The following is a 25,056-nucleotide window of genomic DNA, read 5'->3' on the forward strand; positions in this document are numbered from 1 at the left end:
GGAGGTAGCATGGTTAGGCAGGGGCCGGCTGCTTCCGGTTTCCAGGAGATAACGTGCCTACTAGAACGAGGCTCGGCTTCGTCCGCCCAAGGGGCAGGCAGTCCCCTGGCCCGGCTCTGAGAAGGGGGTCCTGGCGTCTCCCCGCCCTGGTCTGCATGCGTGCCTGTGCTCTGACACGTGCCGCTCCCACGGACCACCCACGCGTCCTCCCCGTGCTCCCCACCCATGCCCCATCCTCATTGCCTGGGGACGCCCTGGGGCTTGACGCTGTCAGAAGCTCAGCCCGGGACCACGTCTCCCCACGTGAACCCCCGCTCTCCCCACTGAGGTTTGCAACGGACATCTGGGAAAACTCCAGGGAACTCTTGGTAGGGGACCTGCAGGCGGAGAGCCCCCCCCACCCCAACTCAGCTTGGCCGCCTCCTCCCCCAGGAAGCCCTCTGGGCCCCCGACCTTCCCGCTGATGGCCCCACTGTTCATTTCTGGGACCAGGCCAAGATGGGTTCCTTGAGCAGCCGTGGGGCACGTGGGATGAATGCTTCTCGGGTAGGGTCCTCAGGGCACCCTGGTGTGGGGGTGGCCCGAGGGACCCACATGTCGGGGTGCAGCCTCTGGGCAGCGCCAGCTCCTCAGACGTCCTCGGTGTTCACACCCGCGGCCTGAGTCCCAGAGAGAGATGCTGGCTGGTCAGGCGCCCCTGCTCGGAGCCCGGAGGGAGCAGCGGGAGGGCCCCGAGGGAGAGACCGCGCAGTCCACACCAGCAGACATGGTTTATTCACTCCCCACCCCCCGCAAACTCTCGGCTAGCTCTAGGAGGACATGAGACACGAAGCCACGCTCCGGCTATCCCCTAAACACAGAAATGAAATTGAAGGAACCAATCGACCACAGATGGGCTTCTCTCCTTCCGGGCCACCCGGCAGCTGGACAAAACGCCCCAGCAAAGAGGGAGGTCTGGCCGCATCGGGGCAGGGGCTGGGCCGGGGGTGCCCCCATGCCCACCGGGCCCGGCCCTGGGCCTGCATCGGCTGCACCCAAGCAGGAGCGAGGGCAAAGCCCAGGCCCGAATGGGAAGTGGCGGACAGCAGTGTTAGAAGGCACTCCGTGGTACGGGGTCAGGGCCGACTGTGGGTCACAGACCTCTCTGGGGGGCGAGGGGAGCGCCCAGCCTGCATCCTCACCACCACTCGGCCCTACCACCCTCCCTGGGGGTGGACGTGGGCTGGAGAGACACCGCCCAGCTCAGGCCTGCAGACCTCTGGCGGTGGGGGATCTCTAGGCTGGGGGTCTGGAGGGGGCACTCCTGGCCTGGCTGTGCCCTCAGGCTTACCTCTACCGCCCAGCTCTCCCTGGCCTGCCTCCCCAGCCGAGAAGGGTCGGTTGGCAGGGCTTCGGGTCCACGCAAAGCTGCGGCATCCAAAGGAAATGCCTCAGAAACCCACATGCTTAGTAGGCCACGGGCGAGTGCGAAGCTAGCGAGAAACGCCAGGGTTTCCCATCGCTGTGCCCCACCTTCTACCCCGCCATGGGGGCCTCAGGGTGGGGAGGGGGTGGCCCCACGCGGCTCTCACTCCGGGATAACGTGAGGATTTAAACACGAGTGCTTTTAAAGAAACCCACGGAGCCTTCCTGGAAAGGAAAACACGACAGTCCAACGTCGTCGGGATGAATCCAGGGAATCACGTGCAGGGGTGAGGCTGCTCACGCGGGCCCCTCTCCGCCCAGCCGGCCCTGCTTCCTCTGGACGTCGCCCTCGGGGGCCGCACCCGCCTCCCGCAGCCTCTTGCGGAAGCGCGGCCCGGGCCTGCTTCTGGGGGGCGGCAGAGGCTCCATGCCCAGGATCGCGTGGATCTGCCGGAACGCCAACAAGCGCAGGGCGTGCTGGGGGCAGACAGCGGGTCAGTGCCCCCTGCACGGCACCCCAGCTCGCCCTGCGCCCACAGCCCAACTCGGAGCTCAGGACACACTCAGGCGCGAAGAGAGGGCGGGGGCTCGCTGGGGCCGGCGGATGGCAGGACGCCGCCAGGACGCCCCTCGGGGCATCGGCCCCTGCTGGCCTCTCCGCGGGGACCCCGAACCCTGCATCTCCTGTTCGCCTCTGATCCTGACCAACTTGGCGCTTCCTGTTAGGGGCGATTCGTAAGCGCCAGGCCTGGCGTGGTTTCTGGGCCGCTGGGAGATCTAAGCAAACTTGCCCGCTAAAAGGAAACCACAGCCAGGGGCTCTGCTGGGGTGCGTGGGGCTGGAGGCCACAGCTGGGTGTTTTCACACCACAGGGCAGGGGGCCGAGGGGCGCCCAGGAAAGTTCCAGCCAGCAAGGTCCCGGGGGCAGTCCTGTCACCCTCAGGCCGCCCATCTCTGCAAAGGGAAGGAGAGGGGGAGGGGCGGCCCCCACCTTTGGAGCCACAGGGCCTGGCTGTCCTACCTGGGCACTGGCCGTGATGTCCTCGCGCTGCTGGGGGGTCAGGGACCCGAGGGCGTCCCTCTGGTCTCTCTCGCAGGGATCCTGGAGCCCAGGCCCATCTTGGCGAGGGGAGGTGGGGGCAGCAAAGGAGAGAGCCCCCCGGTGAGAGACTGCCACGGCCGTGGGGCAACGCGGGGGCCCAGGCGGGTCCCACGGGGTCCGTCCCCGCCCCCCACGCGCCGTGTGACCGCACAGACGGGCCCACTGCATCGCTTCTGCTCTTAGCCTGCTACCATCCTGTCACTAGAGCGACCAGGAAACCCCATTTCTACAGCTGACATCTCAACTGTGGGGCGGTGCGGGGTCTCCCTTGGCGGCGGAAAATACGCCGCATGAACACCTCTGCCTACAGCCCGTTATCTGCGTTGCGGCTGTTTCCTTTGGCAAGATTCCCGGGGCTCTCCAGAAAGGGCGGGTGGGCCCCCGAGAACCAGGGCCCTGCTGCCCCAGGGCGGGCCCCCTCCTGCCCCAACCCGCGCGCCCCGCTCTCCTCCGCGGGCGCGTCCACGTGCCTCCACTGGGGCGCGTGCGTCTGTCCGGGCCCGTCCTCCCATCTGCCTTGACGGTGCTCCCGAGTGCGTGTAAGCCACATGCTGCGGGTCTCTGGGCTCCCCGGCCGGCGGGACTGACCTGTCAGGAGTGTCCCCGAGGCCACACACTCCAGGACACGCCTCATGCCGTCCCCAGGACTGAGGGGCCCTGATGCGCTGCTCAGAGCCTTCTCCACCAGCAGCTCCATGGCCTGCGCCGGGTGGGGACAGGAGAGACACCGTGCCTTGGGGGACAGCACGCGGGCCTGCCTCCCGCCCGAACCGGAGCGAGAGCTGCAATGCCGGGCTGGGCGGGGTCGCCAGGGGACCCTGAGCTCCTTCCCTCAGGCCCACCCACCCTTCAATTTCTGCGGAGGAGGGGGATCCCTGGAGCCTCGCCTCCCGCCTCCTCGGGGCCTGGCTGAGCGCAGGTTTCTTCACTCTCCACGTCTCCCGACTCCTCATCGGCAAATCCTGGGCACAGTAACACTGCGAGCCAGCGTCCCGAGGGTTAAAAGAACCGCTCTCTGTGACCCTTGTGCATTTAGCTGGGGTCCCGATGACCCACTGGGCTGCTCTGGCATGCCCCCCTCCCCAGGAAGCCACCCTGCCTCAGGGGGGGTGTCCTGCGGGCGGGACCAGGACGCGTGCTATCTTGGGGGTGCTTCTAGATTTACAGGAAAACAGCTCCTCTCGGCGTCAGAGAGGACCCCGCGTCCACAAGGGGGTCGTGTCAAGATCGATGTTCCTGCTGGACACGGGGCAGGAAGTGGAGACTGGGATGGGGGGGCTCAAGAACCCTTGGTTTTGGAGACGGCCCTTGTGACTAAGGCCCAGGGCGGCCGGGCGGGGGTGGGAAGGGTCTGCTTGTCTAAGAGCCCGACTTTGGTGGGGGAGACATGCTGCCCACAGAACTGACATACAAAGCAAGCGTCCCCCAAAGTAAAGGAGGGAGGGACAGACTCAGACCCGCCAACGGGTGCACAGACATGGCGTGATCCCAGAGAAAGGTGTTGGGGGGTGCCCCAGAGAGGGCAGGCAACTTGGGGTTTGGGGGCATGGGTGCCCCTGGATCTGTCTTCTCCCTTTTCCCCCGATGGGCTTCAGGCTGACTGCCGGGGGGTGTCAGAGCCCTGGGGGGTCTCCCCATCAGAGGGAGGGGATGTGCCAGGCGGCCCCCAGGCCAGTGTCCTGGGCGCCCCTGCCTTCGCATGCTCCCTGGTTCTGTCTGCAAGGTGTGGGTTTCAGATGATGGCAGTCAGATGAGGCTATGCTCCGTAGCAGGCCTCTTCCCGGTCCCCAAGGGACCCCTGAGACGCCCCCACTGCATCTACCTTTCCTGGCTGCTCAGGCTTAAGGGGACCCCTTTCGGAAAGCCCAGCACTGGGAAGGGGGGCATCTGTCTTGGACAAAATGAGGCCCGTGGGGGCGTGGAGGCCACCTGGTGCTGCCTTACCCAGTGTGGCAGGGCCCCCCAGGCGGGCACACGCCGGCAGAGGTCACGGAGGACCCTGAGGACAATCACACATGGCTGCAGGCCGCTGGCTCGAGCCTTGGGGGGAAAAAGTACACCGTCAGCTCAGGGAGCCACGTGCGCGAGGCCCGGGGCACAAGGGCTGATGCTCGGGCCGTGGGCCTGGCCCAGGAGGGACTCCGGGGGCCCGCACAGGCCGGCTGGCCTCAAGCATGGCAGCTGGGAGCGGAGTCCCTGCCCAAAGGGGCCCAGGCCAACTGAACGGTTCCAGTTCGGAGCCCCTGGTACCCGCCATCGGGTGGCTGCATGGCCACGGCGTCCCCACCCCCGGAGCAGCGAGCACTCCGCTCACGTTCCCGACACAAGTGTCGGGTTCGCGCTTGGCGGGGAGAAACGAGACACGGGCCAACCCGTGCGGCACCCCTGCCTCCTGACCTGGAACCACTTGGCATGGCGGAGGGCAGCCAGCGACTGGAGGCACTTCTCTGGGCTCAGGACGTCACCTGGGTCGGACGGAGGCACCTGCATTCCCTCTAGAAGGAAAGGGCGTGTGGGCACAGAGCCCCTTCCCCTCCGCCCGCCTTCCTGGGCCCTCGGGTCTCTGGAAGGGATGGGGCTCCAGACCGTCTTTCCTCCAGGACACTGCAAGGACCGGAGAAGTCACGTCCCTGCAAATCCTCTCCCTCTGCGGTCCCATGGTGAGCAAGTACAGTTCAGGTGGGAAACTATGAATGAAGCCACATTTCCAGAAACTAACAAGGGCATCAACCACAAGAGAGGAAGTGGGTCAGACTCCAACAGGTGCCTTCATTGATGGCGAAAGCCCCGAGTCTGGGAGAGACTCAGGCACCTTTTCCTGCCTTCTTACTACTGCCTCACACTCCCCTCCTGGCTCCAGGAGGCCCCCGATCACAGAGGTCAGGCGATGGGACCGAGTGTCACTTGTGCATAAGTGTCCCCACACGTGGGTCGCGGGCCAACCCCTCCTTCAGGCTGAGATGAGCCGGCAGGGGTGTGTCTGAGAGGAGGGGCTTTCGAAGCTCCCCTCTGGTGACAGCCAGCCGGGGCCTGGACCCCCCTGCGGGGACACAGCGGGGGTCCCCTCCAGCCAGCCCCACTCAGCAGCCTCGGAGCGCTCACACTTGCCCACGCGCCTAGTCTGCCCCATTGGTGAGTCTGAGCAAAGCCCAGCGGGGCCTTCAGCTAGAATTTAATGATGTTGTTTTATCTCCCGTGTTTATTTTCTTAGACGACCATGACAACTGGTACTGTTTTCCACCAACAGTTCAAGGGTGCCACTCTTAAAAAACGTAAGTGACAAAAATGAACTGATTTAAAGAACGTTAGACGGTGGCCCTCTGCTATGACAAAACAATCGTGACGGAGGTTCGAGAATGACTGGAGCTTGGAAGACAGTCGCGGGGCTGTTCCGGGAGGTTCTGTGGCTCCCGGAGGCCCGCAGTGCGTTCCTGGAAGCTGGCCTTCACCACGTGGCCGTGACTCGAGGCCCTCGCTGCCCGCGGGCCTGGCCCAGCACCCTGCCCACTCCCTCCGGCGATGCCAACCCGCCTCAAGTCCCCTGAGCCCCCACGTCCCACACGAGAGGCTTTGCAACCCGTGGAGTCGGCTGCGGCCCCGGCTACACAAACACAAGGAATCAACCGAGCCCCGGGGACCCGGCCCAGCCGGTCTCCCTGGGTGGAGAGCAGGAGCCTATGCTGGCCCGGAGGCGAGGGGAGGATGACGGTGCTGCGCGCCCGAGGTCGGTGCCCCGGAGCGCACCACAGCCTGGGTTCTGTCGGCGGCCGCCCCGACGCCCAGCTCTTCTCTGACGGTGGCATCCAGGGCTGACCGAAGTGCCAGAAGGTCGTCGGCCGTGGCCCCCACCCCACCCAGCACACGGGCAGATGCTGCCCTCAGCCACCAGGGGGCGCGGGGCGTGGGGCGGGAGAGAAGGGTCTGGCCGCACCTTGGTCCCGGGAAGGGTCCTCCCGCATCAGGGGCGAGGTGAGGGACACAGTGACCCTCATCCTGGGCTCCTCGCAGGAGGAAATGATGATGATGTCTTCGGAGTCGGAGGAGACCTCGTACTTGTCTTCTGTCACCATCTATGAGGTGCAAATGCAACACGAGTCCGTGTCACCCTGGCTGAGAAGCAAGGATGTGGCCGAGTGCTGGGCCCCGTGCTGGGCGCCTGGAACCGCCAAGGGACGGAGACGTAGCCCCTGGCCTGCGGGAGTGCACCTACGTAGCAGTGCGTACGGATAACAGACCCGGCATGTAGGTGCCTTCATATGTAAAGAATGCCTGCAGCTCAACAAGACCAGCAATCCAATTAGAAAAACAAACTGGTGAGTGACATAACAGGTAGCCTGCAGAAAAGAGACAGACATGACTGTCTTTATGCAACAACACAGATTACTCCCATGGTAAGAAAGAAGGAAATTAAAACTGACGAGGTACCATCATCACCTGGGAGCACAGACCTCAAGAAGTGTGAAGCACAGCGGGGCTGGCAAACCCGGGCATCTATAAACTGCTGGGGGAGGCTGACCTGGCAACATTTACCAGAAACATCTGGTCTCACGTATTTGGCCAGCAATTCTGCCCCTGGGATAAGCTCTCACGTGCGTATGAGGTCACCTTCTCGCTGGAAACAACCTGAATGTCCAACTACACAGAAGGGCCCCTCAAGTTATAGACGAACAGCAGTGAAATGCTCGTCGGCCGCACAACACAATGACGTTCCTTAAATATGCACATGAAGTTGGACCCAAGGGGCGCTAATTGACAACAGCAAGATCCTTCAGCGGGTCTTGAACATGCTACGGTTTGGCACACCAGGGGAGAACAGGGAGAACCCATTCGGTGTTCAGGTTCCAGACAAGACCCAGGCCCCCTCTGGCTCTGGTCGCCACCCCCTGCCTGCCACAGGGGCCCAGGCACGGCCCCCGCCCCTCCCTGGGGGGTACCCTGAGCGGGTCACCCTCACAGGCAGGCCCTCCGGGGAGACTTCGTAACGGACGCGGGTTTGGTGCAGTGCCCACTGCCCGGTAGAAGCCTTACAGCGTCCCTCGCCTTGTTTTGAAGTCCCTGAGACGTCTGGCCAGGGCTCCCCCAAGCTGCGCGGAGCTTCAGGCAGCTGTCTCTGCACCCCTAGAAATGCTCTCTGCCCCGGCTAAGCTGTCTTCCCCCACCTGGCCGGCACGGGGGTTCAAATGCTTCCCCCTCACCTCCCTGGACTTCATGCTGCTTCACATCTTCGTGCGGGGACCGGAGAGCCCCAGGCCTGCCTCAGGGTGCCTGGGGCCTGCAGCACGGAGATGTGCACCCAGCACCCAGCATCCTCTGACGCCACCTGCATGCACGCCTGATGCCTGAATCACACCTTCCTCCTGCCTGCTACCCAGTCCCGTCCAGGGCCTCCTCCTGAGGGGGCCCCTGCGGGCGGCCCTGTCCATGGCGCTGGGGTGGGGTGCACTGCCTGCTCACCCACAGCCTGGGCTGTCTTCGTGAGCCTGCATCTGAGCCATGCCTGTGCCCCTGCAAGAGCTGGCAGGAAACCACTGTGTCATGGGTGTGAAGGAAACAGGTGTTTACTGGTTTATTTAAAAATTTATTTATCTGAGAGGGCGCCTGGGTGGCTCAGTCGGTTAAGCGACTGCCTTCGGCTCGGGTCGTGATCCTGGAGTCCCGGGATCGAGTCCCGCATCGGGCTCCCTGCTCGGCAGGGAGTCTGCTTCTCCCTCTGACCCTCCTCCCTCTCGTGCTCTCTGTCTCTCATTCTCTCTCTCACAAATAAATAAATAAAATCTTTAAAAAAAAAAAAAGATGGAATACATTTTAAAAAAATTTATTTATCTGAGAGAAAAAGAGCGTGTGCGTTCATCTGTGAGAGTGGGGGTGGGTGGGGAGGAGCAGAGGAGGAGGGAGAGGGAGAGAGAGAACCTCAAGCAGACTCCCCACTGAGCACAGAGCCTGTCATGGGGCTCGATCCCCTGACCCCAAGATCATGGCCTGAGCCTGTATCAAGAGTTTGAGGCTTAACCGACTGAGCCACGGAAATGAGTATTTAAATCAACCAAGCGGCATTGTCACTCCTCTGCTCAAAACCCTCCTGTCTTCCCACTTCCCTGAGAACGCAGGCCTACCTGCTTGTATGGCCTTCAGGCCTGGTGTGATCTAGGCCCCCGTGTGCCGCCCCCAGGCCTCCTGCCGCTCGGCCGCTGCAGATGCAGGTCCTTCTACGTGGAACACTGTTCCCCCATCTTTCAAGGCCTCCCCTGTCGGGATGCACGCCTCCCCCCTCCCTGCCGGTGCTCCCTCCTTGGCCTCTGACTTTCATTTCTTCACAAACAGCACACTGGACATCCACTTGCTCTTCTGCTTGCTCGTGACCAGAGTGGGGGCCCCGGAGGGTGGGCCTGGGTCTGTGCAGCCCCCAGTGCTGGATTCTCCCGGGAGCAGAGACAGACTCACCAGCAAAGAGACCCCCTCCACCCCAGGATCGGACTTTTTTAACCTGAGATCATCTCAATCCTCCCCCAGTCAAGGTCTCTGATGAGAACGTCCCATGACAGTCCAGAGAGGAGCCCAGGCAGCCTCCCACTGTCCCCAAACGGGTTTACTTTTTTTTTTTTTTTTTAAAGATTTTTTATTTATTTGACAGTGAGAGAGAGAAACAAGCAGGGGGAGTGGGAGAGGGAGAAGCAGGCTTCCCGCGGGACAGGAGCCCGATGCGGGGCTCGATCCCAGGACCCCAGGATCATGACCTGAGCCGAAGGCAGACGCCTAACGACTGAGCCACCCAGGCGCCCCTCCAAACAGGTTTTCACAGGGCCGCTCTCGACTCCCCACCACCAAGGGCCTTGTGCAGTGCTCGGCTCCACTCACCCCTGTAACGGCTAGTAAGTCACCATCCATAGTGACGGGACAGTTACGTCATTTCTGAGTTTTACCCTAAATTCACTTTATAAAGGAACCCCGAAGTTCCCCCCTCTCATCAACTTTTTTATAAAAACAACCTGGTCTGGGTCCAACAGCCACGTCTCTTGTTTCTTAGAACCGCGTGGGAACAAAGCCATCCCGTCTGGGGGCCGCACGCGGGGGCCACGGCGCTTACCCGCTTACCGGGAGCTGCCGGGGCAGCTGCTCGGAGACTCTCTGTAGGAGGGCGCGCGTGGGCTTCTGCAAGCAGAGCAGGGCCAGCCGCACCGTCCTGTCTCCCCGCAGGAGCAGGCCCTTCGCCAGGAGGCCGACCCGCATCACGCCCTTCAGGACCCGAGCTGAGGACGAGCCGCCGCTGTGAAGACAAGCCCACAAACGTGTGAGACCCACAGGGGAAGGGGGTCAGGAGAAGGGGCTGCCGCCAGGGTCTCCGACTCCTGCGCTCACTGGCTCCTTGCCGGGCCTCCGCCTCAGCTTCCCCATCTGTGAAATGGGCACGTGCCCCTGGGAACAAGCCCGCCAAGTTGCGTGCTCAGTAAGGGCTGGCGGTTACTCCTTCCTGATAATCTGCATTCTGAGGAAGGCCACCAATGGCCATCCCCGTGGCCCCTGGTCCTCAGCCAGCTGGATCCGCCCGCAGGGGCCCTGGGCTCTGTGTCCCTCCCGAGTGTCTCTGGGGTCACTGTGCCCCCCACCTCAGCTCCTTGGCTGGGAGGCCCGTGCAGGTGCTCTGCCGGGAGCCTGCCCTCTCGCCTCCAGCCCACGTCCCGAGCCTGGCGGTGCCCCGCCCCGCAGCGTCCTGACTCGGGTCCCTGCTCGCTCACCCCTCTGAAGCCCAGGCCAGCTTGACTGCCTCTGCCTCGACATGTCCCCTCCCGGTGCTGCCCCTCTGCAGGTGGGGGGGTGGGGGACACCCCAGCTTCTCCCAGCCCGACCCGCAGCCTCCCTTGGTCCCTGTGCTCCAGCCCACGAGGCTGCTTCCCTCGCCGGGCCCTCTGCCTGGACACGCTCACCAAGTCCCCCCTCCGCTCCAGGAGCCACTGCCGCTTGCTTTGTGACACTCCTTGGGATAGGAGGGGCCCTGGTTTTTAAAAATTCACGTATGTATTTCTTTTTAGGTAGGCTCCATGCCCAGCGAGGAGCCCAACGTGGGGTTTGAACTCACGACCCTGAGATGGAGACTCAAGACACTTAACCAACTGAGCCACCCAGGCGCCCCCATTTATGTATTTCTTGTTGGTTTCTGGACCACGTGCACCAGAGCCTAGCGCTGCCCGAGAGGACTGGGCCAGGAGGCCACCAGCAACACGCAGACGGGAGATGGCTGGACTTGGGGGAGGACCAGGGAGGGCAGAGCACAGGGGGGCAGGGGTGTGTGTGGCGGGGGGGGGGCCTGCAGACAAAGAGACTCCGGCTCGTCAATCAATCTGGATCCCAATTCACACCCACTGTAAAACCAAACAGCCCTAAACCCACAGTCTGATCTCTGTGGACCCTGCTTATCTGACGCTGTTGAAGTATAACGGCATTGTGGTTTTGTGAAGTCAAAACAGGAGCCCTCGCTGTTCAGGGCCGGCTCCTGGCCTCCCGGACAGCTCCCTTCTAAGAGATCATGTAGGACAGGGGACCACGGTCCAGGGACCCGCATCGGGCGCTCAGTGGGGCTTCACTGTTCCGTCAGCTTGTGTGGGAGAGAACCTCCACGGTAAGCGAAAACCCCCAGTGCTAACACGCTCTTGGCCACAACTGAGTACGCGACGGTTCACTATGACGCTCTGTAAAAAACGCATTTCCGTGTCTTTGAAAAATAAAGGACCTCACACGCGATTTGACGTAAATGTCATGTGAAAGCTTAAAGAACGAGGTCAGCTTTGTTTTTTGAGCCCACGGCGGTTGCACGGTTTAGGGGAGGGGGAGCGTGGGGCCGTGAAGGGGCGGCTCCCAGACGCACCACGTGGAGGCTGACCTGCTGTCGTGGGGTCACGTGAATCTGCAGGTGCTGAGCTGAACGCCACGGGCGTGCTCACACGACACTTGCGACAAGCTGGAACGGGACTCCGCCATTTTGCGCAAGGGTGCCGGGGGCAGCTGGGTGCACCCCTGCTTCTCTATCACGCGTGGGTGGAAGAGGGGCACTCTCCTAGGGGAGGCCATAGGTTTGAGCCCAGGGGACAGGACGACTCCCTGGAGCTCACTCACGAGGGGCACACGTGCGCTCCCCCAGGGCGCAGACACTGCGGTAATAAAAGGCTGAGGGGTACCAGCCGGACGCAAACGGGGGGACACTGCAGGACCCCTCTTGCCTGTGCGTGTGGTGTCCAGGACGGGCTGAGCCGCGGGGACAGGAAGTGCAGTGGTGGGTGCCAGGGCGGGGGCAGGGGCGCGGGGAATTTAACAGGACAGATCTCCGCATCAGGGGGTGAAAGAGCCCTGGAGGCAGACGGTGGTGATGGGCACACCCCCGCAGGCGTCCTCCGTGCCCCTGGCCCGTCCGCGCGAACGTGGCTGAGAGGGTAAGTGCCACGGTGTGTTTCAGCATCATGCAAACCTCTCAACAAGGAGACAAAGCAGCCACCCAGAGAGAAAGGGCTTGGAAAAGGGGACTTCCTCCCGGTCACAGGTCGGGGGCCTCCCCACCCGGACAGTCACGGCGCCTGGAACAGTGGCTCACGCAGGCACTTGGTGGCATCTCCTGCTCGGGGGGCCCTCACCGCCCCCGGAGGAAGGGGACGGGTCAGAATCACCCTTAATCTCCATTTCACAGATGAGAAACAGACTGGTTCACCCTTCGTAAAGGACATTTCTAGATGCACCTTCGATAGGAAATGTCAATTTGGGGAACGTTCTGTGGCGGGCTGGAAAGCCCCAGAGACCTCGAAGAGCTCAAAGCCAATCAGGGTGAGGCGCCTCTGCCCTCCTGCAAGCCACGTCCTGTCCAGAACCCCGACCCTCCACCCGGGGGGGGCCTCCCTGCCCCGCTCAGTCAGCCCGGGCCTTGGGAACAGAGTGACCCCCACTACCTGTGCTCACCGCCCGCGTGCTCTGGGCTTGTGGAGTTCTCCTCGGCCAGCGTGTCGGACACCAGCTTGAGGGCGCGCTCCGAGTGGGACACGGCCCTCTGCACGGCCAGGAGCTCCTCCTCCGTGGGGTAGATGGTGGCGTGCTTATACAAGACGTGCCGGTCGTCGCTGGACTCCGGCCGCCGCGCACGCTGCCGGGAAAGGTGGGCTCGTCAAGGGCAGGCTGAAGGGCCCCGGGCGCCCGGCGGGCAGGGGGCAGGGTGAGTGTCAGCCCCGCTGAGGCGCGGCGCGTGCAGCAGGGGGCCCTGGAGAGCCCCGGAGTCAGGCTGGCTTTGGGGGTGACAGGCAAGGGATAGCAGAGAGCCAGGCGAAAGAAGGATGGGGACCCACGAGGCAGTGAACCAGTGAGGATGTGTGACCGCGTGGGGCCTGTGGGCTCCCCTTTGGTGATGTCCTTACATTTCTGCAGCTCTCCCCCTCAGCAAGGTGGGAATGGAAGGCTCCCATCCAACCCCGGGCCGGGCCTACCCGGACGGACGCTGAGGGCTCCGCAGGGAAGTGGGGCCCCGGCTCGGGGTTCCTGTTGGTGACCAGTGTTGGGGCGGGGCTCTGGCCCGCAGGACCTGCCAGTTCCCAACCCTGGGCACCTCTCGGGGGTCTTGGTTCAAAGTTGTGTTCCTCGCTCCTGGAGGATTCAGGTCTTTCTAGCGAGGGCCTGAGTAGCTCACCCGCCCGCAGGGCCTCCACCGAGGGAGGCATTTTGGCACAAAGACAAGGCCACCACCCACCAGAGGTGAGCTGGCAGGCGCCCCCGGCCTGCTCGTGAGGGAAGGAGAGTGCTGGTCGGGTGGTGAGGGTCCGGGGTGCTCATCCGGGGCCTGGGGCCCCTCCTCCGGTCGCCTCCTGCACAGCTGCTCGTGCCTGCAGGGAACCAGGGAAACAGGCTTCTCTAAGCGGCTGTGGGACCCCCAGGCTGTGGCATCAGAAGCACCCCTTGTCCTGGGGCTGAGCAAGGCTGGGGCTCCAGGACCACCAGGGAGAGATGCCGCCGCCTGACGGGGCCCCAAGAGCCCAGGACACGGGTCCTACACCAATGCCCGCCATGGGCCAGGGAGACTGAGGCGAGGCGGGCCTAGAGGACAGAGGCCAAGGGCAACAGGTGGGGAAGGAGGGGACAGCTACAGCCCCGGGTCTGTCCTGGGCTTTGTTCCCCAGCTCCAACACTGCCCGGATCCTCCATCAATCAGACACCATGTCAGAAAACGCTTTGAAATTGCTCCAAGGGGTGGAAGAGGACATGATGAATGTGTGGGTGGTCAGGGGACACCAGGGTCGGGGAACCCAAGGAACACTAAGGTTTAGGGGAGACCAGAGGTCAGGGGACACTGGGGGTGAGATAGACACAGGAGGTCAGGGGGACACTGGGGTCAGAGAACATACGTCAAGGACACACAGGAGGTCAAGGGACACCAGGGGTCAAGGGAACACTGGGGTCAGGGTGCATGGAGACCCAGGGCATCCCTGTGACTGGGGGCCCAGAGCGCCTGCCCATGGTTGCGGGGACTGTGCTGTCCTATGTTTATGTTATGTGACACACAGGTCCTCAGTGTGACCGTCTCCCCCCAAGGGCAGTGTCCCGTGGCCACATTGCAGGGGTGAGCCCCTGGGTCCCTGCACCCGAAAGCAAGCAGAGGGTGTTCGGGGGGTGAGGGCGGCCTGGCAGGGACCCCAGCAGGGACCCCGCATACCAGCACCGCATCTCCTCGAGCCGCTTCCTGGTCAGCTGCCTCTGCTTCCTCAGCCTGGCCTCCAGCAGCTTCCGAGCTCTGTGGCTGGGCTTCACTGCAAACGGGAGGTCAGGGTCCACCTTTTTCTGGAAAGGGCAGGAAGGGCTGTGAGATGGGAGACCTTCATTTCGACAAGTGCCAGGAGCCCCGGGAGCCCCCATGGCCACACCCTTCTGCGGGCTGACTCAACAGTCGGGGCTCCATCCCCCAGAGTCCTAACACTCGGGACCCGGGCGCCACAAAACAGGGAGCTTCCACGGGGAGCACGGCCGCGATGCGTGCGCAGCCAGGGAAGAAGGAAATTCGGCCCCACCGTGAGACACCCTCACTGACCACGGATGGGTCGCGGCAGAGCCAACGCCAAGTGCGTATTTCTAAGCGAGCTAACTCAGGGGAAACACCATCTGCGTGAAATCCAGCAATCCGCGTATTCAATAGCACTGCAGATTCTCTTGCTGAACGTAGTTTTTGGTGCTTCCTTCATCATTCACAAGGCGCAGTGCTGTCCAGGGACCATTCACTGCTGGCAATGGCCCACGGGTCCATCGACGGATGGACCGATACACACAACGTGTCCCCCACGCACCGGAGCGTCCCTCGGCCACAAGCAGGAGCGAGGCGCCCACACGCGCGGCCCCGGGGACGGACCCCGAGCCCACGACGCTCAGGGAGGGACCCGGACACGGAAGGCCACACGGGGTGTGAGTCCACGTGGCTGACACGTCCACGGATGGGAAGGGGGCTCGCGGGACAGTGTGGGGGTGACTGCTAATGGGGATGGGGCTTCACTTTGGGGAGATGGAATATTCTGGAACTAGAGAGGTAAGGGTCACAGCTCTGTGAATCCACAGTAGTAAGAGCCATGAAACCGTACCCTTTATGTGGGTGAGTCGTGTGGCGTGTGAACAACACCTCAATGCAGCAGCTAAAAAGGGGGGGTGTGCACGCGTGATGACGTGCCCACCGCCCCGTGAACCTATGAGGGGAGGCCTGGGGAAGGCAGCCGACCGCCCCTCCCCTGGTGGAGCCCACAGGGCGGAAGGGCCCACGGGCCACCCCCTGGGCGTCCCGACAAGGGCCCTGCCGGTGCTGGAGGCCTCAGCACCCGTCACCCCGGCTCCTCGGAGGACCGGCTCCCAGGGGACACTCAGCCTGGACAGCCCAGCGCCCCCGCCGCAGCAGCGGCCCTGGGTCACGACCTCCAGCCCCCAGGCTCCCCCCTTGCCCCCGCACCCCGGCTCAGCTGCATCTGTGAACCCGTTCCGTGCGCTCGGGGACCCCTCCAGCAACAAGCGGGCCTGGAGCCGAGACGCCACGGGAAACACAGCTAGTGCTGGGTCTCCTGCAGGCTCCAGGCAGCGGGAACGCGGGGGACAGGCCCGCGGGGCCCGGGGCGCCTGTCGGGGGCACGGGGAGGGGTGCGAGAAGCCTGGCCGGTCAGCCCCGCCGCCCTCGCCCAGCCCCGCACACCTTGCGCTGCAGCAAGTGCCGCCGTCCCCGCACGTGCGTGTCCCTGGCCGTGGCGTCGCCGAAACTGCACTCGCACAGCCTGCACTGGAACCGGACCACCTTGCCTTCCTCGTTGCGCACCTGAGACACAGCGCCCCGCTGAGCTGGCCGCTGCCCACGCGGTGCGTCTGGCCCCTGGGCAGGGGCACCCTCCTCCCCTCGGGGGCACCCAGCCTTCCCGGGAGGCCTGCGTGCTGGCGTCCTGCCTGCCGAGCGGGCTTCGGGGGAGCCGGGGTGTCACCAACGCACCCTCCCGTGCCCCGGCTGCCCTCGGCCACTGTCCTGTCCCGTCCCCCCACGCCCCACCCCGCCCCGGGCGCGGACACCCATGGCCTGTCCCGCACAGCCCCTGCCTCTGTTCCGTCCTGAGTTCCACCCGTCACAGGCCCTGCTGGGCTTCCTGAGGCTTTTATGCACCCGATCGTCTCCTCAACTCTGAAATGCCAGGGCTGCCTAGGCAGGCCTCCTATCTGGGGTGGCAACTTTTCACGGGAAAAAACCAGAAAACACGCTAATGCTCACACTTCCTTTCAGCCACCGAGGGGGAGCCTGAGAACTAGGGAAGCGGCCAGGGGAGGCGGCTTCCAAACCTGGTTCTAGAAGCTGTTCCAGGCAGGCCTTGCAGGCTCCGGGCATAGGGGCGGTGCCCACGGAGGTTGCACACCGGCTCCTGAAGCCCAGGATCCCGTGCCTCTGTCTGTCTCAGGCCTTCCTTCTCAGATCTGAAACCCGGTGCCTGGACCTTCCAGTGAGTTCCGCAAGACGTTACGGCTCACTGTGGACTGCCCGTGGACAGGTGTGTACATCTCAGATGGAGACCCGGGGCGCGGTCTTGAAGCCTGAGCCCTGCTGGAGTCCTTCACCACAGCCTAGAGGGGGAGCAGGGTACACGCCGACGGCCCAGCTGCCTGGCAGTTACCTCTTCCACATAGTCTGGGCCCACTGGCTGCGCATCACAGCTTCCAGAAGCTTCTGCAGAGTCTCCTCTGGCGGGCGGATCTCTGGGCCCATCTGGTGCGGGGTGTGCCCGTTTGCCCTTTGGGGCCCTGCTGCTCGCCGCCTGAGGCTTGGAAGGCCCTGGAAGGAAAAGCTGGGCTGCTCATGACCTGCTCCAGCCAGAAACCAGGGCCGGCTTCCGGTCCGCCCGCATCAAGTGTGGAATGCGATGCAAACCAAGGTCTCCCACTGCGCATTCACCCCCTTGTGACATCAGTCAGATTCCCGGTCCTGAAAGACCCCTTCCGTGCCAGCTTGGGTCGCAGCTGAGAGCACCAGGCCCACGCAGCATTTGGTGCCCACCTGAACACGTCCACGGGGAGGCCCCGGTGGCAGGCCCCTCGTGGAGGAGCCCGTGGCCGCACCACTCTGCAGCCCCTAGGTAGCCGAAGATGGACTTCCAGGTGGACCCGGGGTCATGGTCAAGCTGGCCCCCTTCAGCAAATTCACTGGGCGCCAGAGGGGAGACGGGTCTCTGTTACCACACTGCTCTCTGGTTTGGAGTTCAATATCATGTGGTGATTCAAAACACAGTGCTGCTGAGGCTCAAAATAAATCCTCCTCCCCTTCCTGGGCAAAGCTCAGTGGTGGAGAGCAGAGCCCGTGGGGTGGCCCTGGGTCTGAATCCCACCTCCACTATGGATGAGGTGGCCCAGGGCCAGGTACGTGACCTTGCCTCACCTCTGGCTGTCCCTCTGCAAACCGGGATTACGACAGAACCTACTTTCCAGAAAAGAGTCGCGGAGGGCAAATCAGGAATGCCGCAAAGCAGTCAGCGGAGTGTCTCCCACGGACCCTAGCTGTTGCCACTCAATCCGCGCCACCAGGCAGGCCACACACAGGGGAGATGGGGCTGCAGGTGGGGGGCCAAGGAGCCCCCCTCAATTTCCTGAGACCCACATAACTCATCGGAGCCCTGAGCACATGTTCACCCTGAGCACTGGGGCGTGAGTCATGCTGCCACCGGACTACGGGCTCTGCCCACGCTTCCCAAGGGTGTGGCCCGAGGTGGCCAGAATGTGGGAGAGAAGGCGTGCCTCTCACCATCCCCACCCTCCATCCAGGGCTTAGCCCCTCTAGAGAGAGGTGACGGCTCTGACGCATGCCCACAGTTAACAGGTCAAGTGCTTCTTTGAAATCCCAGCAGGAGGAACGAGTCAGAGCGTGGGCGTGGGGCTGTGACACGTACCCACGCTCCTGGCCAGTGCTGGCTTGCTCAGGGCGCACACGCCGGGGCCAGCAGGGGCTGTGGGCTTAGCAGAGGCCATGGGGGGACTCTCCGTGGCGACGGGGGCCGGCTTGCTGGTGCAGGTGGCCTGGGCCGAGCTGGAGTCCCCCAGCACTGGTTCAATGGTAGGGATGGGCTTCCCCAACTTAGTGTGCAGCTTCAAGACCTGGAACAGACCCAGGCCCCCTGTCAGGGCCACCACCGAGCCTGATCAGACTTCCTCAAGAGGCGGGCGCCTGGGTGGCTCAGTTGGTTAAGCGACTGCCTTCGGCTCAGGTCATGATCCTGGAGTCCCTGGATCGAGTCCCGCATCGGGCTCCCTGCTCGGCGGGGAGCCTGCTTCTGCCTCTGACCCTCCCCCCTCTCATGTGCTCTCTCCCTCTCATTCTCTCTGTCTCAAATAAATAAATAAAATCTTTAAAAAAAAAAAGACTTCCTCAAGAGGCAGGAAGAGCACGTGGTGGGTGGAGGGGGCTGGCAACCTGTGGGAGGGAGGATGCAGGTCCTATCCCAGGCCCCAGCGGCATGCCCTTGGCTCTCAGGCATCACTCCCTCTAGAAGATCCTTCCTGCTTCCAGGCCCCATTCAATGCACTTATTGGAAGGACCGTCCCACCGCCCGCAGCATCTTCCCGGACAACCACCTCAGACCTGTTCTCAGGCTCCAAGTCTCTGACACTCACAGCTCAGACCTGCCTCCACCCAGAGCTGGTTGCAGGTTCTCCCCGGCCCCCAGAACGGCCCACTCTTCCTGGGTCCCAGTTCTCCTGCCTGCACCCCTGCACGGCCAGGCCTGTGCATCCCCTTTTCTCACTTCTCCTCCACCTGCTCACTTCCCCTCCTCCACATGTCTGCTCTTGCCTTTGTGGGTTTTGTGGATTTGCTCGAGCTTTCAAGAGCGTGCCCCGGCTGGGCCGAAGGAGGGGAGAAGACAGGTCCTCAGGCAGGTGATCTGAGGGTGGCCCAGCTCTGCAGTGGGGAGCTGGAGGAGGGCTGGCCGCGGGGGAGGGTAGAAGCAAAGGCCCCGGGGGCAGGAGGGAGGTGGGCCTGGGCACCGGGAGGAGGTTCTGTGTGGGGCCACGAGACAGGGGCCTTCCTAATTGTCCTGCTGGTGACTACCTGGGGAGAAGCTGGTGTCCTGCCAGGCACTCCTCCTGCCTGCAGCGCACACTGCCCCCCAAGAAAGCATTATCTTGCAGGTTATCAATACCATTTGGGAAGGGCTGCTGCTTTTCGCAAAGCTCCCTCTGGAGCACGGCAAGGGCAGGCCCCGGGGAGAGAGATGGGGGTCTCCCTACCTTCTCTCGGGTGGGGGATCCCATCAAGTTTCTCCATGAGCTGACATAAGACAGGCACTTTTAAGGCCACAGGAAAATGTTGATTGCTATCAACAATCAATATTAAAAGCACAGATATTAAATTATTCCCTATCAATTAAAACACTGCTATCAAAATTGACATGAAACCTTACTGTTTGAATTGTATTAACTGAATTGGATCTGCTTAATTTTTAAAAAGCAGAACCCCAAATGGACCGTGCAGTTTGACCTCATCAACAAACTCTTGTTTCTACAAACGTGTAAATACCTAAGGTTTCCCCTGCAGTCTGGGAACAAGCCCCCCCTCACCATTGGCCCAGGGGGCGGGTGAGACTTCTATAATATTCTGAGGAATGGAACAGCATGGGCCCCACAGGAAGAGCTTCCTGTCGTTTGCGGCCCCCTTGATGCCGGGGGCCTGGGAGGGCTCCTACCTTCTGGTGCCTGGCGCCCCGGATGTGAGCGGTGTAGGCATCCGGCCCCGGGCACCACACGGCACAGAGGCCACAACCCAGCCGCGCTGGCACCCTGCCCGGGCCACCGCTGGCCTGGGTGCCCGTCTTCTGGGCCGCCTCTTTCTTTTTGTGCTTCTGCCCCTCCAGGTGCTCGCGGTAGGCCTGCAGGCAGAGAGCGAGAGCGGCCTGAGAGGTGTGCGCGCAGTTCACTCCCGGGGGAGACCCAGGCCGCCGCCCCCCTCCCTCCGCTCACCGGCCGCCCAGATGCTCGGTGCGCCTTTGTTAAACCCAGTCCACGGGCCAGAAGCTCAGCCTGAACCCCAGAAGGTTTCTTTTTCTCTCTAAAAGTGGATGAGCTGCTTTCGCTTCAGGGGCTACTCGGAAGGAAAATGCTGGCTTTTCAGAATCTAACCTCAGAAACCACACGAAGACAGCCGCTACCTGAATCACACGGGGCACACTTCCTTTTCAGAAGGCGGCTAACACACGGAGGGGTCCGGGCGAGAGAGGGTGCGTGAGTCACAGGCCCGCGCATGCCACACCACCGTGCCCGAGGTGACCAAGCTCTTAAGTGGCATCCCACACTCCTCTCTGGCAATCCTTAAGGTGAGGCCGGCTGCAATAAACACGCTCCAAGTGGGTCAGCTCAACCAATGCACCCTGACTATGCCAAGACTCGGGCCGCCCTGGTGACATGGACCAGTGACATGGGGTGGTTCTGGGGCAGACGGGAGGCAGGGACAGGAGCCGGAGGGGTACTGGCTGGAATTCAGGAAACTTCTGAACATCTACCTGAGCAACAGCATGCGCGCAGAAACACACACACACACACACGCCAGGTAAAAGCCTGTGGGGCAGAGAAAAGCCTGGAAGGATAGACCCAGTGATGCTAACAGGAAACATCTGCAAGTGTAGTGAGTAGGGCAGTTCCCGCCCGCATCCTACACGCACACCAGTTAAACCACACAGCTTCGACCAACCGTGGTCTGATTTCCAGTCCCACGTCCCCGGTTCTGCGCCCCAGGCCTTCCCCTGACACGTGGAGGTAGAGGCCGCAGTTAGCAGCAGGAGACGACCCGCAGAAGGTGCTGTGCAGGGTCCTAAGCTCAAAGTAAGAGGAAGCGTTCGCGACTGTCTTCCCGCCACGGGGCCCCCCACCGTAAACACGTGTTCAGGGTGTGACGAGAGAAAAAGCAGGGAGGCGCGCTGGGAAGAGGCCTGCCTGGTGCTCCTGCAGCTCCAAGGGCTCCCCCTGGCCCCGCAGGGCTCGCCCGGAGGCCACACGGCCAAGTGAGTTCACACAGAACAAGAGCACACACACGTGCCCGTGGGGACAGGTGAAGTGGCAGACGTGAGGAAGAAGGACGCTTGATCAATGTCAACACCCTGGCTGGGAGACTGGCTGCAGTTTGGCCAACTGATGGCAGTGGGGAAGCTGGGCCAGGGGGTACAAGGACGTCTCTGAGTCATTACTCACAACCGCCTGCGAACCTACAACTTTCTCAGTAAAAATTCCAGTTTGAAGAGTGCTATTAACCTCAGCAAAAAGCTGGGAACGACGAGAGCTCTCATTTCTGAGGCACGCTGCATGCGTGGGGACACGCTCGGGCAAACCCTGTCACCACAGCTGTCCCCGAGAACAGCTCAGACCCCTGCTCAGGTGACAGGCAGCACGAGGCTGGGTTCCATCCTACCCCACATCACGCATGTGTCCCCTTCGTGGGGAGCGAGCCGCACTCGCGCAACACAGTGCCCTGAAGGATCTAGAACTAGGAGCAGAGGCTTGTGTTTGAGCTGTGAGAGGAACCAAGAATCCCCGAGATACAGAATAAAAATCACGTGGAGAAGTAAAGACAGACCTCCCGTTAATGAGCGCGAGTCTCAGCGGGAAGAGCGCACAGGAGGTTTGATCAAGAGGCCTGTAGAGACAGCAGGAGACGGGAAAGGGCCTTGGCCCCCCAGGTAAGTGGGGGCTGGATGAGGGGTCTCCCCATGCACCCTGATAGCCTGTGATCCCAGGGTCTATGCACCCCGCCAGCTTTCTCTCAGAGTATTAAAAAGAAGACAACACTAGCGCGTGGTTCTCTGTGAGCATGGAGCCCTGGTGTCTGACGACCTTTCCAGAGAACTAGCTGGGTGATCTGTGAGTGTGGCTGGGGTAATCTCCCTTAGACAACAAGCGCGCACACACGCGTGCCCACGCTTGCTTCCCTCCACCCGAGGCCCTGCTTGAGCAGCCCTGCAGCGAAGGCGCGCCACCCCCAGGCGCCTCTTGGAACTGCGCCTGCCGCACCCATCGCCGCGCGGAGGAGGGGCTCTGACCACGCCGCCCACTCCGGCAAGGGGAGCCCGAGACCACGTTGCTGCCGCCAGCAGTCCGTGCCGTGCCTGCCCTTCTGTCCTCTGCACGCACGCCTGAAAGGCACATCTGACGTGCACTTGACATCGCCAGTTTAATAACAGGCCTTCTCGGGTAGGCAACACCCCTGATGTCCGGTTAGCCAGGTCGGGGATGGGGCTCTCCCAGCCCAAGGCGGGCAGCAGGGTCCCCAGGAAGGTCCTCTGGGCCTGCTCAGCGGGCGCGGAGGGCAGCTGACCTGGGGACCAGCGCAGCTGATCTTGCAGATGTCACAGTAGTGAAGCGGAGGCTCCCTGGGGCCACCCTTGGGTTTCGGCAGCTTGCGGGGAGCCGGGAGCTTGCCAGAGAAGCTGCCGGCAGACCTGGCCCTGGGACTGCTTCCTGGGCCGCCCCACAGGGAGCCCGGAGGCTGCTGGGGAGGCCGTGGCAGCTGGAGGGGCAGCGGTGGGGGACACTGAGGACCGGCTGCCGAGTGCGCCGCTGCTTCATAGCTCGGGTAGCTTGGTCCTAGGAAGCAGAGAGAAAAACCAGACAGAGGGAGACGGGTTGGTTTTGAGGACGCTACGAGAGGCATAGCCTTTGCCTGCGTGCACACGGGAATGCGCCTTACCCGCGTCCGGGGCAGAGGTGGGGCTGTAGGAGGTCAGGGCGTAGGAAGGCAGGGTGGAGACGGAGGCCACGGGCAGAGCGCTGGTCGCCAGTGGGTAGGGGTAGTTCTCGGTGTAGCTCAAGGCCAGGGCGCTGGCTGGCTGCCCTGCCTCGGCAGTGGCCGCTGGTTGCAGGGGCTGCACTGGGCTGTGCCCTCCACTGGGCTGGACAGAAGTTCCTTTAGTTCCTGGAGGGCAAGCAGAACCTCTCTGCAAAGCCACCCTTTGCCACAAACCCCCAGTGGACAGCAGGAGCCATGTTCTCCCTGTAACCGTGGCAACTGGCCTCCCCAGGCCCCTACTGGCCACAACCGCCTGCAAGTCCAGAGCCCCATGCTCTCCCATCTTGAAACTCCCAAGTCCTCAGCAGAACTCACCTCCTTCCCGCCTGGGAAAGCCTCCTCAGAATAAAACTGGTTGGCTCCCCTTTTAGTTCTGTCTCTTTCCTTCCTGCCCTCCCTCTCCCCTATACCAGCCCAACGCCCAGCGGAGCCTTCAGGCATGCTGGAGAAGAGAGCCCTGAGACTCCCGGCCCTCCTACGCATCTGGAAAGTTTGAAGTGTGACTCTGCGGGGGCTCCTCCCTGGGTAGACCCAGTGGCTCCTTGCAGAGACGCACCTGGCTGGCAGGCTGAGGCCGTGGCCATGGCCAGGAGCTGAGGCTGGCTGGCAGCAGGCAGGTGATACTGCTTGTTCTCGAAGCTACCGTAGCTACCCGCATCTGTCGACGGTCCGTAGCTGTAACTGTCCTGCGAGGGGGTTACCAGAGCGACACAGAGCAGGGAGGAAGCCCCTCAGGGCAGCGGCAAGGTGTGCCCTTGCTCGCCCCACACGCGGCGCGCGTTCACACGGTTCCTGAGCTCCCGCTCTAAGCCAGGCCATTTCAGGAGCTGGGGACACAGTAACCGGTGACATGGATGCGGCCGCCCTCGTGGAAATGTTAACATCTGAGCGCAGAAGTGCTCTGCGGAATGCCTAGCTTGGAGACGGCTCCTCGGAGGAGGAGCGGTACAGGGAAGGCAGGAGGTGAAGACGTTGGGGGCCGGGTTCCCAGCAGGGTCAGCCAGATGCAGAGGCCCCCACATGGAGTCAGCTGGTGGGCTTGCCAGAGACCAGAGGGCGGGAAGAGAAGGGAGGAAGAAGGTGGAACCAGACAATGTGAGCTTTGCTAGCTGGGCAGCCTGTGGTCCATCCACTGACATTAGCGGGTACCAGCGGTGGGTGGCAGAGGCTCAGGGGGGTTGGACCATGTCCAGCATGGGACACGTTGGCAATTCCAAGCGGCAACGCAGAGGCCAGATCTCTAGGCCCAGAGCTCTGGGAGGGAAAGATGGCATCATGAGCACCAGAAGTGCCTGATGAGCACAAGCTCATTCCCTGCTCATTGTCAGGGGCAAGGACGAGATCCGGAAGGTAAGTCTGTGTCCCCGTCTGTCTGCCCTCACGGGGCGCCCACTGCACATGCCCCCTCAGTGTTATCTGGTGCTAGTCAAAGAAAGGCCAGGCTGATACCTGGTAGGAGGGAGCCATGGTGTGTGCCGGGGCAGGCTCCTGGGGCTGGCTGGAGTGGAGCTGGTACCCGCCATACCCCGCTGGGGTGACAGGCCTGGGGGGCGGGGCAGCCGCGGGAAACGGTGGGGTCAAAGCGGGACCCATTCCAGCAGCAGGTCCCGTGGCGAGGCTGGCTCCAGCGGTGGGGAGGGGAAAAGCCATCGGAGGCTGGGTGCTGGAACCACAGATAAACACAAAAGCCGGCTACATCAGATGAGCTCTAAGTTCCATCAGCCCCCAGGCGTCGGCGGCTCTGGATGCTACAGTGAATCCGTGCTTTCTGTGATTAACGGTTAAGACCTTTCTATAGGAGCAGGCTTGGGTTTAAGCACTTTATACAAAATAACACAAGGTCCTAACAACTCTGTGAGTCAGGGACCCTCCTTGTCCCCGTTTACCAGAGAGGAAACTGAGGCACAGTAAGTGGCAAAGTCAGAACCTGAGCCCATTGGTCGACTTCTCAGCTCATCTGTGTGGGCAGCAAGCTTTCTCTGGACATCAAGATTCTTCAAAGAAAGCTGGACTTGAACGGTATTTTGTAACTGAGGAACGAATGGATCCCCAATCATTAAAATACAGAAGATCAGTTAACACGGAACTAAACTCATAGTCACGAGAACCCGTTTTATTGCCAGCTTGCTCTGCACAGCACTGAGGCCTCTGTCTACACCACCTCATTCTTCCATCTGCCTGTCCGTCAGTCCTGTTTCTGAATGCGGAAACTCTGAGGATCATGACACGGGTCAAGTGCTCGATTCAGACAAGATCTTTG

General features: G+C 62.4%; 1 protein-coding gene across 2 annotated transcripts in view; it reads right to left on the reverse strand.

The window, feature by feature from the left end:
* Positions 1-751: 751 nt before the first annotated feature.
* The window catches only part of ZFR2 (zinc finger RNA binding protein 2), a 39,080-nt gene continuing 14,775 nt past the window's right edge, over positions 752-25,056 (reverse strand). Inside the window, exons 2-19 of one of the 2 annotated variants that reach the window (XM_081833359.1) lie at positions 24,246-24,459; positions 23,353-23,482; positions 22,698-22,922; positions 22,326-22,594; positions 19,708-19,890; positions 17,917-18,121; positions 16,651-16,808; positions 15,693-15,812; positions 14,184-14,308; positions 13,224-13,356; positions 12,436-12,626; positions 9,599-9,770; positions 6,438-6,576; positions 4,904-5,001; positions 4,451-4,546; positions 3,095-3,206; positions 2,426-2,523; positions 752-1,881 (exon numbers count right to left, since the gene is read on the reverse strand). In XM_081833359.1, coding sequence (XP_081689485.1) covers positions 1,702-1,881; positions 2,426-2,523; positions 3,095-3,206; positions 4,451-4,546; positions 4,904-5,001; positions 6,438-6,576; positions 9,599-9,770; positions 12,436-12,626; positions 13,224-13,356; positions 14,184-14,308; positions 15,693-15,812; positions 16,651-16,808; positions 17,917-18,121; positions 19,708-19,890; positions 22,326-22,594; positions 22,698-22,922; positions 23,353-23,482; positions 24,246-24,459 — 2,848 coding nt within the window. In that variant the 3' untranslated portion in view covers positions 752-1,701. Of the gene's footprint in view, positions 1,882-2,425; positions 3,207-4,450; positions 4,547-4,903; positions 5,002-6,437; positions 6,577-9,598; positions 9,771-12,435; positions 12,627-13,223; positions 13,357-14,183; positions 14,309-15,692; positions 15,813-16,650; positions 16,809-17,916; positions 18,122-19,707; positions 19,891-22,325; positions 22,595-22,697; positions 22,923-23,352; positions 23,483-24,245; positions 24,460-25,056 lie in introns of both variants that reach the window. The other variant, XR_014149215.1, reaches the window with a different exon arrangement.

This window comes from Leptonychotes weddellii, chromosome 1 (genome assembly GCF_054177405.1).
Source record: "Leptonychotes weddellii isolate Sample4059 chromosome 1, ASM5417740v2, whole genome shotgun sequence".
NCBI lineage: Eukaryota > Metazoa > Chordata > Mammalia > Carnivora > Phocidae > Leptonychotes > Leptonychotes weddellii.